We start from the raw sequence: 13,212 nt of genomic DNA, 5'->3' as shown, positions 1-13,212 counted from the left end.
AAATCCATCATTTGAATATGGATATTGCACTGCAAAAACACAAACTCTTCTGTGTTTTTGGTCGATTCTAGTGCTAATATCTTATTGCACTTGAAATAAGACAAAACTAACTTTACAGCTAAATATAGGAGCCTGTTTTAAGAAATTAATTCCTGAACATCGATGAAAAATGACCAGCTCTATGGGTAGATTAGTTCACTAATAAGACATTTTTCCCATTAAACTAGACCAAAAATACTTGGTGAGATTTTGTGTTTTTGCAGTGTACTGCTGTAATTTGTAGCATAAATACCCAAAGTATTTAAAGTTTTGAGGTATTTTTGATTTACTACAAACTACCTTACAAATAACTTTTCAGCAATATATTGAAGCGTATTTTAGGTTAATAATTCCTTAATATTAATGAAAAAAATACTAATTACACTGGGAAATATTAAGAAGTTATTGACTTAAAATAAGTTTAGAAAAATTGCTGAAAAGTTACTTAGTTTTGTCTTAGTTGAAGTGAACTCAAAAGTACTTGTTAGGATTTTGTGCTTTTGCAGTGTTCAACAAATAATCGACTTAGTGGTGCTGAGAAAAATGCACGCCACACGTTTCAGATTTTTCTGAGTAAAAAACTTTTTTTCTTTCCCTTTCACACTTATGCGCTTGAAATCCCAGTGAAGTTTGTGTAAAACCTCCACAACATGTGGGGGGAAAAAGTAATTCAAGGAGTAAAAATAGTTCTGTGCTTCCAGCTCACCAGAACCAGCGTTCGCCCGGGTCCAAAGCCCAGGAGAACCTGAATGCTACACATGTGCAAACGAGTTCTAGTGTGAGGAGATCAGCAGACGTGTTTGAGGTTTGCACCGTGTCTGATGGGGGCGCTGTAGGCCGAGTTCCAGTCCCGCTCGAAGACGGCCTTCAGCTGGGATTGGACGGTCGGGTCCGGCGAGTCCGTCTGGTTCACGACCAGCGCCGACCCGGCAGTGTTCAGGAAGTAATCCCCCGACCAGTTAGACGTCCCTGAGGACAAAAACACATTAAGAAACTGAAATCTCTCTGGGTTTTAAAAATAAAATCTGTTTCTTTTTTTTATACCAAATTCGATTTCCCATTTTAAATGTGACTTATTATCCTTGAACAGGTTCAGGCAGATTTATGGTCTACACAAAACATGTTCATCACATTTCTTTTGCCCACAATCATTCACAGTTAATGAGATTTTAGCTGTTTTAGGGCGTCCTGCCACTTTAAATCTAAGTAAGCTGCTGCTGGCCACACCACTGAAACTCAACGTTTACACTCGTACGAGAAAATGCTTGGAATTATGCAATCTTTGTACGTCTTTGAAAAGCACAAGTCGAGCCTCCTGCACACCCAATAAGAATACAGCAAGGGTTTTCTGAATGGTAAGTCAACAACAAAACACTTGTCTTTTCCAGCAGCCATTGTACAGTAAACAAAAACCAGCTGAGAAGATGTGCCGAAGCTCAGCTTGGGTTGCTAGGTAACGTGCTGGAGTTCCACTGGGGTTGCTAAGCAATAGGCAGTGCCTGCTGATATGTGACATTAGTATAATTATGACTTTATTCTGGTAATCAGAGTCGGGTAGTAACTACTTTCATTTACTCAGTTACATTTACTGTATTTTCAGTTATTTTCAGTAACTTTTTGAGAAAAATTTACTTTTAGGAGTATTTTTTACTACGCTGTACTTTGAGTAATTATATTGTAAAGTATCTTTACTCTTCCTTGAGTAAAATTTCTGGGTTTTCTACCCACAAAACATGTTTTAACCCAGAAATTCACCAGACTCATACACACACTGCAGTTTTTATTAAAGTTTCATAAGTTTTTTTATTGAAAGAAAGAAATGGATTTAGAACATTTTTATTTTGCCTGATTTTATTTTTTGTTACCTATATGAATTTTTGTCTTTAAAATACCAAAATTCCCACTTAACTTTATATTTTGGTCCATCTGATGATGTAATTTTAAATATTAAATGATTGATAATTTGATCAGTTACTCAGTACTTTTTACCAAGTACTTTTTTACTCTTAGTTGAGTAATTTCTTGGATGGCTACTTTTTACGTTTACTTGAGAAAAACTATGTTGAAGTACAGTTACTCTTACTTGAGTACAGTTTTTGGTTACTCTGCCCTCCTCTGATGGTAATACTATGATTTTATTCTCATAACTAAAACAATAATAATCGTAGCCTGGCGCTAAAACTACGTCATAGAGTTGATCTTCAAAGTCCAACTATAATGAAGCTGTAAAACAAGATGGCCGCCCTGACATCACTCTGAACTACGGAAACACAAGGAGTGAATTGGTGAAAAAAAATTCCATATTTTCCAATAATTAAATCATCAGAACCAAAGATTAAATCAATGGATGTACCACAGGTCTTACCGATATACGCCACTTTGTCGGTCACCATGTACTTGTTGTGGTTCACTCTTGCGTAGGGAATCGCTTTCTGCCTCGGGCCGGCGGGAACCGTAAACAGCCTCTGAAAAACCGACACCGAACACCCTAGCTTCGTTACCGTAGCAACCGGCCCAGTGTACCGCGGCTGTGTTTTTCAGGAGGAGGCGCCACTCACCACCTGGACGTCCAGCTTGTTCCTGTAGTCGTGAACCGAAGCCAGAGACTTCAGGAAGGGCAGCATGACGGGCGGAGAGTGAGGCCAGCAGCTGATCAGCAGGCGAACTTTGACCTTCCTCTCGTACGCAGACCGCCTCAGCTGCGTGTCGATGTCGGCCCAGTACCTGCACACAGCACAAAAAATCCAACCTAATATGGAGGCGACTATTTTGTGAAATTACAGTTAACAAGGGAGAGGGAATGATTTTACTATTATCAACTGTAATGAGTTTTAAAAACTAGATGCACAAGTTTGCATTTATTCATAAGCTCAAAATTACAACAAAGTATTAGCTAACAAAAAACTTTAATACCAGAATAAAGACATAATATTACAGAATAAAGTCCTAAAACAAAGAGAATAATAATAATAATAATAATAAAAATAATATTTCCAGAATAAAATTAGAATTTTAACAGAACTAACTCGCAATATTACAAGAATAAAATCTTCATATTTCCAGAATTTTGTTGTAATATTAACAGAATAAAGTTGAACTGTGATAAAATGAGGAAAATTGAGCATCTTATTTAGTTATACTTTAGTATCGGTTTCATAAATAATTAAATACTAAATCTGTTCACATATCATTAGATTATTATCAGCATCAGTCTCTGTTTTCTGCTGATAAGCTGACTAAATTTTGGCTAATTTTAGCCTTTGAATTTGATCGATTGACTTGAAAACTGAAGACATGGTGGATCAAAAGTTATCAAAATTAAATTTATTTTATTTCTTATTTTTTTCAGTATTTTCATCTTTTTCATTTCTTCTTGGCTACAGTAATACCCATGATGCTACCGCTGGCATTGCTAAAATCCACTCAGCTTTACCTTTTCGGGTGCGTATACTCCGTAGTGGGCAGGTAGTTCATGACAGCAATGTAGATGAACTCCTCTGCGTCATCAATCACGCTGAGAAGCGACTGAAGATCCGGAGTCCTGCCGGCGGCGCAGAAGGACGGAGGAGAGCTCTGAACGGGAGAGGAGAGTTAGCAAAACAGGAAACAGGAAGCAGGAGTCTGGTGTTACTGGAATAAAAGCTGATCCTCACAGAGAGGTAAACGCTGGACGGCGTGCTGTTCAGTGGCAGCTGGAGCGGCGTGTCCTTGTTGTACAGCGTGGAAAAGGTGGATGGCCACGGCGACGGGATGGACTCGCTCCCTCCAACCAACCAATAAGCTTCAAAGATCTTCTCCAGGTCTGAGGCCAGGCAGCTGCAGTTGTAGACGACGGCCCCCAGCTCCTTCACCTGGACAACCGTGGAGCCAAAATGTTTCACAGGAGAATCTGAGGCTGCGTTCACACCAGCCCTGTTTAATCCACTTTAATCCAACTCCAGTCCGTTTGTCTAGAAAGTCCGGTTCGGTTGTGGAGGTCTGAATCGAACCAAAGAGTGAACTCTGGTTCACCTACGAACCCCGGTCTTGGTTTGGTTGAAGTGAACTCTGGTTCGGTTCAAATGCATGTGTGGACGCCAAGCGGACCATAGACCGCTCCAAAAGCAGAAAGTGGACTACAGCTCAGGGCATTCTGGGTAAATACAACCAAAACAAACATGCTAGGCTAGCGCTAGCATTAGAAATGACTTTTGATGTTTAGCCAAAGACAAAAGAGAAATCCTACAACCGCTAAAATCTGATGCCACTCCATTTTTGTTTACATTTCAAGAAGAAGGCAGATGGGCTCGGCGTCTTCAGAGGTTTTCTGTGTCTTATCCTTCAGTAATTCTTGGTGCAGCGCCCCCCCCAGGCGAGGAGGGAACAGGTTTTTCAGCTGGTTTGGTTGGTTTGACTCAGTGCAGTGTGAAAGAGCACAACAGCAACTGAAAATGTGACAAATGTTTCTACTTTAAACCCCAATCGAGCCGAGTCTACTGGACTATCAGGTGGGAAAACAAGTGGGAGTCTCGGTTCTGTATCTCCTTCCTTCATTTTTGACATAAATGGATTTGATTCAGGGGTATTCCAATCACAAAACATGACATTTATATAATTTCTTTGCGTTTTATAACAGTAGTGGACATTGTTGTGTAGCAGCTGGTGGAGCTTAAAAGGTTTAGGAGATTCTGATAGATCAGAACGCTACACAAGCTCTCCTTTCATGCTCCAAACACATGCAAAAATTAACATCTTCTTCTTTTTTGTAATTGCATTTGGGTTTCTACTGGTTCTAAAAACAGCCGAGGTGGTTAAAAGAAATCCAGACTTCGGGGCAATAACTTCATATTTTTAGTGCCTCGAAAATGAGCTGTTTGAAAAACCTGCGGAATGTAACGACACAAATCAGTAGGTACTGCCCGTTGCCTAGCAACCCCAGCGGAACTCCACCACAACCTGTACAATGGCTGCTGGAAAAGACAAGTGTTTTGTTGCTGACTTACCAACCAGAAACTAAAGGTGTGAGATGTTGCATATTTTAGTATCAATCCAATACCAAGTAAACACAGGGCCAGTATCGCCAATATCAATATCGATACTTACTTTTTAAGTATGATACATCATCAAACTTTAGACCTTTACGTATTTCTGTGGGTTTTCCTTTGAATAATTTTGCTAAAGTCTAGGACAGAATCTAAATAAAGTTTATAGGTGTCTGTAAAATGCTTTAATAATGTATCAGCATAATAAACAGAAATATTAGAAAAACTAAACAAATTTGTGTGAATTATTTTCTAAATAAAAGCTATTTATCATCTGAGAGCAAATCAAAGCAAAAATATTTTTTACAGGATACTTAAACGACAATAAAATAAAATTTCAAGAAACGTAAGTATAAATCTTACCACGCTAACATTGATCTGATATTGATACAGACTTGGTATCAATATTATTGATATTTTGTATCGATCCACCCACCTCTACTACTTGCTGCATTCTTGTTGGTTGTGCAGAAGGCTCTACTAATGCTTTTTACGAAGATGTACAGTTGTATAACTGCACATCAGATTGCAGCATTTTCACTCTAAAACACCTTAAGATAGTTTTAGATAGTTTTATAACTGAGCAGACTGAAATCTCATTATCTAAGAATGATTTAGTGTAAAAATGTAATAAGCATGTTTTGTATAGGCCATAGGCCTACCCTGAGCATTTCAAGCAGTTTAGCTGTACCTGCGTCAGGGACCTCCAGTCCATGTTGGCGCTGCCGATGTAAATGTGCTTCCTGTCTACGAGCCAGAACTTGGTGTGAAGAACCCCGGTGGTGAGCGCCCTCATGTTGACCGTCCTGACGTCGGCTCCTGAAACACACCTGGGCTTTAGCAGGCGCTCTTTGTTAATAATCAGATTATAGCCAATTATTCATAAGATGCACAAATAGATGTGAAGTTCAGAGGAGCCTATGAGCATGATCAGTTATGAACTGATTTTTATGTGAAGAAAAACTGCAAAGTGATAGCAAAAAGTTTTCCTATTAGTGGGTTTTTTGTTGAAAAATCAGAAATATTCGAAAAAAAAAAATGCAGCATGAGAATCTGAAATACATGGGAGAAATGCTAGCGCCATTTGTTTCGCTTGGTGCCGATTGGCTGAACGCACGAGAAAGGAAATGAGGGAAAATGTAGCGCTTAGCGGTAGCGCTAAGACGGTTTCCACTGAGTATATTAATGCGTATCAAGGTATATTTGGTGTTTTAACTATTAAGATAGGCAGCTTTAATAATTTTTAGAGAAAATTTTAAATATTCACAAGTCTTAGGTATTTCTGTATACTGAGAGTTCACTTCTGAATGAATATATGATTTATAAATGTAAAAACGTATAAAGGCATACTTTTATAAATCACAAAAAGGGTTTAATTGTTTAATTAGTGGTTGGACTTGATAAAAATTTTAATTAAGTTAATTGCAAGATTTATAATGAATTAATCCTGACTTAATAAAGCTATATATCATCCAAATGTAGGTTTTTCTAGCATCTTTATGAGCTTTTTCTACAGACTTATCTGGAATTCCTCTGAGATGGTTTTTAGGAAAATATTCAGAAAAGATTTTGCTGCTTTGATTTTGATATTGTTTTCTGTATAACAAAGTGACAGTATAATTAGCTTGTGCTCTTTTTTTTTCTAGAATTCAATCTCTTAAAGGGAAAGCGGCAAAAACGTTGCACTTCAATTAAAAACCAAACATTAACTATGAGGGTTTTGCAGTTGCTGATGTGAAGGTAAACGAACCACCTGAATCGTTGAGCAGTTTGAGGTCAGCTTGTGGTTTTCCCTCCTGCGAATCGACTGCAATCCGAACTTGAAGCTTCCCGGAGAGATCAGCCAGTGTCTTCAAAACTTCCTCCCCCTGCGCAAACAGAAACCGCCATTACACACTACACTGCAAAAACCATGAAATCTTACCAAGTACTTCTGGTTTAATTTCTAGTGTGTCCTAGTTCACTTGCAAAACTAACTTTAAAATAACTTCAGCGAGAAGCAGGGGCTTATTTTAAGTTAATATTTCCTTAATATTGATGAAACGGTTCTAGTTCCATCTGTAGAATGATCCACTGTGCCGTTACCTAGCAACCCCAGCCAAGCCCAACCCGTTACTTAGCAACCCAGTTCTAGCTCCACTGGCAGATTATTTCACTTATAATATGGGAAAAATGTTTTGTTATATACCATTAAGGAATTATTAATTTAAAACAAACTCCGGAAAGAAACATTTTGAATGTTTTTTATTCACTATTCAATAAATATTACATCAATTTAACGTAAGTGCTGACCTCATACCGACTCATTTTAGACGGTCATAAGTTCTGTGGGAGAACATTTGTTATCAGATAATATCTTTTTTCAGCACAATTTTCTCTTTTAATTATAGGAAAATATTTAATATTTTACATTAAATACATCAAATGTAATTTATTCCCCACCGTTCTTATGGTTTTTTGCAGCTGAACGTTTTTTTTTGTTTTGGTCTTTTTCTTGCTATGCTAGCTTAGCAGAGTGATGAATTTGTCTGGTAGCCAATCAGAGAATGAGCATCAAAAATAAGATTTAAATAAATTATTTTAACTTGTATTTTACTGTTAAAAAATACGTAATAGCAAAACAAAAAATTATGAGGAAAATTTAAAGATTAAAAAATGTATCAGATTTAATTCTCTTTACTTTTCCATCCAACTTTCTGAGGTGCCACAGCGCCCCCTGGCGGCCTCCACTTTGAAAAACACTGTACTATTTATACTAGGAACTATAAAATACTGTGTAATATTTTGTGCTTTTGCAGTGTAAAGGACCTTGGGTTGGCTCTGACCTGAGAGGCTGAGGGTTCTTGAGTGCTGGTGTCCTCGTTAGTGAGCGTCCAATAGAAGGAGGCGATGTCGACGCTGCTGCGCGCCTCGCTCATCAGGCGGACCCACGCCTGGAAGATGGAGGGGTTGCTGGTGCTGGAGTTGAACTCCATCCCCTCAGGGATGCTCTCCACCAGAACGATCCTGACCGGGGAGAAGAACAGGAAGAGTCAGGAGACATCCCAGAAATTACAAACCGTCACAGTCGGGTTCCACAGAAACTCCAAGTAAAGTACCTTCAACATGGGAAACTTTACATTTTTTCTAGCAAATTTAATCAGAGAATATTTATATTTTTTTGTATTGGAAATATGTAAAATTAATCTCAAAATGTTTGATTTTCGTTGGTGGAAATTTACTCATTTTTCTTCCCTTTTATCTCTAATGTTATGTAGAAAACCAGCAGCTTTTTTTTTAAGTGTTCATACTTACTAACTTTTTCCATTTTTGTCAAGTTAAAACCTGAAACTTCAATGTTTTTTATTTGTATTTTAAAATACAGACAATGTAAATGTCGGCCTGATTTGATATTCTAATTAAAATCTTAGCTCCGCTAACACTAAAGCGCTACAACAAAATAGTAGCAGGAGGAGGCTAATGCTAACGTGCTAATGTCAGACAGGTCGACTCCCACCACACGTCAAACATGTTAAACTTTATTTTAAGTTGGTCCAATTTACATGCCACTTCATACTTTTACCCGGTTCTGGATCAGCGTTCGTTAAATATCCTATATATTGAATATTAAATATTCTATCAGATGCATTATCTATTGATATTTTTATCAATAGATATACATATATACGCAAAGATATATATTTTTTTATTGAGTTATTTTCCAATAACTCAATATTGGAACATTTTGAGTTAATTGCTCACCGCTAAGTGAAAAATTAGCTGCGCTATTAGCACACTACCGTTCATGTTAGGGTCTTTGCTTACTTGCAGGGGTCCGAGCAGGACTCCACCGTCTCCTGAAGGCGGCTGCTGATGGAGGCAGGATGGTGGAACGTTGAACCTGCCGACTTCACTGACCCCGCCGACCTCGGGCTCAGGATGTTGTAGAGCGCCATGGCAGCCAGAAGCACACAGGCCGCGGCGGCCAGAGCGATCTGACACCTGGCGAACTGACGGAGAAACGGCTGCAGTTGTTCATTTATTTATTCTGTCCTGAATCAGAGCAACAGACTGAAACCGAGGAGAAACTCACCAGCTGCGCTCTGCGGGAGAATTCCTGCCTCCGTCTCTCCGGATCCACCATCTGCAAACAAATTCACTAAATTACACTCAACTCTGTAGGGATTTTCATATGACGCTGAGTCTGGAAGCTACAATCAACAATACAGGTTAGTTGATACTTTAGCTTTGTGAGAAGTGAAACCAGTTATGTGACTGAAACTGGAATAATACCTTCCGGTCGCTTTACATTTTCATAATTTATCAAATCAATAACTTCCTGTTTTTGCAGAATGATCTCATGACTATCAATGAAACCTGAAATACACTTAAAAAAAACAAGAACTAAGAGGTTTAGAATGCTTTAATACGCAGAATTATTAGCATATTAAAACATTTGAAATAATTTACTGTTACAGACCAAGACTTTAATCAGTAACAGCTCCTGTGTAATATGTTTTAATAAGTGTTGAAGTTAATAAAATAATTAGGTTTTTCAGTAATATTTTAATTTATTGAATGTGTGTCTCTTGTAAGTTGCTAATGCCTGAAGAACATGGTTACCGGGTTATAGGTGATGTCCGACTTCATGTTTATGTTTCTGTCCGATTTTTCTCTAAAAATCTGAGAAAACATAAAGAAAATAAAAATATTTCACATTTTTCAGTCAAAGAGCAAAAAAATCAAAGAGAGTGAGAACAAAACAGAAGCTGCTCTATTCTTTCCAAACTCAACAAACGGAAATTTCCAAACAGAAAGACAATCAACAGACACACAGCTTTTTTTGTTTATAGATTTCCAGGCACAAAGTGTCATTTTTTAACACAATCAAGTAATCGTGTTACCCGTAGTTGTAAAAATGCTACATAGAGAACATGACTTAAAAGAAATTTGACTTCCTGATTTAACGCCTTGAAATTGGGCCTCTGTCTCTTTAAGAAGCTCCTGCTCTTTCTGAAACTCCACCTTCAGGACGTTATCAATATAGCACTCCTGTGTGAAAGCTGCAGAATGTAAATTTTGTAAAATAAACAAACATATTTTTGAAAACTGGCACTATGTTATGACAGTATTGTATGTATAATCTGTGAAAAAATTTTAACTCCTCTGTCTTCTCTCAGTTCGGACTAGTTCTGACCAATCTGAGCAGGGAGGCGGGTCTTAGCGCTGTCAGTCACCTTCTGTGCTAGCTAGCATAGCTTGTTGTGAACGCTAAAGTTAGTTAGCATAGCCACAGATGGCAGCAGATAAACGGCTTTTCTGTAAGTTGTTTCTTCACCATTAGCACATTTAGCAGTGAGTACATGAGGATGATTGACAGTGTTAAGAGCCTCCTCCTGCCTCTGAGCTGCTGCTGGCTAGTCTGAAGGATTTCTCAAACATGCATTAAAGAATCAAATTAACACCTCAGGTTTGTTTTTTATGATGAAATGACATTCTAATCTTATGTGAAGCTTTAAAAAAAGTCAATTTTACTTAATACTGCTCCTTTTAAGGAACTGGGGAAGTTCAGATGCTGACAGCAGGAATGTGGCGCTGTAAAATCCCTGAGGCGGCAGTCACGAGAGTTTGTGCCGCAAGAGAAACATGTGAGGCATCTCTGCAGCAGGAACAGGGACCGCTGCAATCAGATCAAACTGTTCTTTGACTTCAAAAATCAAACATCCCGCGATCCTCAGGTTTTAAAAAAAAAACATATTATGATCCAGCAACTACTTCTGCTAAAATCTAATATTCTACTTCTACTCTGTGAACATGTTGGTAAGAGGAATCTGTTCTCACTTTCCCTGCCATCTCCTTTAATGAGTTTAACTAAACGACTGATGTGATGGAAATGTTTTATAGTTCTGAAAATGCACTAAAAAAAACACTATTTTACCAAGTAATTTTGGTCTAATATCTTATAACACTTGAAATGAGACAAAATTAACTTACAAATAACTTTTCAGTAAGATATAAAAGCTTGTTTAAACGATTCCTTAATGTTGATGAAAAAGTGCTGCTTCCACAAGACATTTTTTCCCATAAGTGAAATAATCTGCCAGTGGAATCAGGATTTGGTTGCTAGGAGACGGGCCGGGGTTGCTAGGTAACGGTACAGTTACAGTTGGTTATGAAATAAGTGGAATAATCTACCAGTGGAAATAGTCCTTTATATTTTAAATCAATGCTAAGGAATTATTTACTTTAAACAGGCTTATATTTCTTGCTGAAAGGTCATTTGTAAGTTAGTTTTGTGTTATTTTAATGTACTAAGACATTTGCACCAGAAACTAAACCAAAAATACTTGGTAAGACTTTGTGTTTTTGCAGTGTGTAACTTTACCTTGTTACTGGTAACATTAACCTTAGCTCCTCTCTGTGAAAGCAAATTTCTGAACCTGTTGAGCAGTTTAATCCTTCAGTCCTGTGACTGCTTTTGCCAATTAATTCAATTTTAAAAATACTTTATTCATTCCAAAGTCATAACTCATCTGACCTTCTTCAAAGAGTTGCAGTAGGTAGTGATGATGAAGGCAGTGAGAATTTCCAGTAGCAGCCAGAATGTTGCCGTATGAATGTCTCATGACTGTCATCACATGCTAACAGCTCCATTTCCAAGCAGAAGAAATTATATTTTACAGTAATAAGTCCTGAATGACATCATCAATTGTTGACAAGAACTGCTAATCCAGCTCGACTGCTTTATAATCTTTGTCTGGTTAGAAATCAGAAAGACGTTGGAGTTGGGGATAGGATCTTAGACAACATCGCTGGAGGAAATGGTTTGATATTCCTCCAATTGCCTCTGCATCCAGAAATCTTTCTTTTTAACTCCTGATGGGTTTGGGGTCAAAGTTCAGGTATTAAATTAGCTTTTGAGTTGATAATCAGTTACGTATGATAATAGCGTAAAGCTACAGGAAAGTAGCAAACATCCAGTCTGTCCAAACCAAGAGGTAATAACTGAATAAAGCGGAACATTTATGCCAACAATCTCTTTCATTTCAGTGTTAAAAAGAAATAAACGGGGGAAACAAAACATAAACCCGAAGGCAACACCAATTTAAAGGAAATTCCCAACAAAATGTTTACAAATTGGAACTAGGAAATCCCAACTTCCGAGTACTAAACGCACCGTTAAACTTTCATAAACTGATAGTGAATATGAATGAAATGAAATAAAAATCTGCCCCATTTATAGCTAAAATAACTCACATGTTGTTTACATTGAACTGAGGAACGACAATAAAAAAACAAAGGAACTATTTTTCTGACTCACCTTGTGATAAACGGTTGCGAATGAACTCAAACACGTTTGGCAGTAAGTGAGTTCACGTCAGCTCCGCAGAAATAATCTGGTTCACCGTATAACTATAAAATAACTTATCTAAAGTGAGGAAAACAACTTACATTGTTTACGTGAGATGAGAAGAACCAAAGTCGCTGACAGAGCAAAACCATAAAAAAACTAACTTTCAGTTAAAAATAATGAAAAAACTCCCAACTCACCTGTCAACATGGGTTAAAAATCCTTCGATAACTGCGTCTAGGTATTCTCTTTAAACACAGTAATGGTTAAATACGCGTTTAACTGGCAACACATTGAGAAAACAGATGTTAAGCGCTATTATCTGTCACAGTTTAGTGCTAGCTTCATACAGAACCAACAACAGCGAGCTGGGCAGGTGGTCATGTGATCCGGCGAAACAGCCAATCAGAACTGAGACTGCACCGTGACGTAATCCACGAATTCCACAATTGACAATATCACATTTCACCACACGAGGCCGCTGTTTTACACTACAGATAGTAAAACATGGGCTGGAAATATGTATCTATTTACATGAAATAAAACGAAATTAAATGAAATATTTGTATATTCTGAACATAATAGTCCTTAATTTATTTTATTCATAGGGAGAGGTATTTTTAAAAACATTTTCCAGCAGTGGAAAATATATTTACTTTGTGATAATCAAGAAATTAACATGTCTGACTTTGGATATTCCACAATGACTCTAATAACTGGCTAAAAATAATAGAAACACACAAGAGAACCACATTTTGGCATGTTTTAAATGTACATATGATAACAAATGCCAATTTTACCATTTTTTATGGAATAATTGCA

At 37.5% G+C, this 13,212-nt stretch overlaps 1 protein-coding gene across 3 annotated transcripts; it reads right to left on the bottom strand.

The window, feature by feature from the left end:
• Window positions 1-422: 422 nt before the first annotated feature.
• On the bottom strand, window positions 423-12,761 carry pld3 (phospholipase D family member 3). 3 transcript variants are annotated; one of them, XM_023351286.1, is made up of 13 exons: window positions 12,591-12,761; window positions 12,361-12,468; window positions 9,663-9,722; window positions 9,133-9,183; window positions 8,865-9,064; window positions 7,886-8,066; window positions 6,814-6,928; window positions 5,752-5,879; window positions 3,693-3,890; window positions 3,473-3,612; window positions 2,598-2,763; window positions 2,405-2,504; window positions 423-1,008 (listed from the first exon to the last, which is right to left on the bottom strand). In XM_023351286.1, the coding sequence occupies exons 3-13, from the start codon at window positions 9,687-9,689 to the stop codon at window positions 827-829; spliced, it is 1,488 nt and encodes a 495-aa protein (XP_023207054.1). In that variant the 5' UTR covers window positions 9,690-9,722; window positions 12,361-12,468; window positions 12,591-12,761; the 3' UTR covers window positions 423-826. The 3 variants fall into 3 exon arrangements, with proteins under 3 accessions (XP_023207054.1, XP_023207053.1, XP_014328932.1); XM_023351285.1 differs by lacking the exon at window positions 12,361-12,468; XM_014473446.2 differs by lacking the exon at window positions 12,361-12,468 and having other exon boundaries at window positions 8,865-9,049.
• Between the last annotated feature and the right edge of the window lie 451 nt (window positions 12,762-13,212).

The sequence above is a fragment of the Xiphophorus maculatus genome, chromosome 18 (assembly GCF_002775205.1).
Source record: "Xiphophorus maculatus strain JP 163 A chromosome 18, X_maculatus-5.0-male, whole genome shotgun sequence".
In the NCBI taxonomy this organism is placed as follows: domain Eukaryota; kingdom Metazoa; phylum Chordata; class Actinopteri; order Cyprinodontiformes; family Poeciliidae; genus Xiphophorus; species Xiphophorus maculatus.
This window is presented reverse-complemented; position numbering and strand designations above follow the sequence as displayed.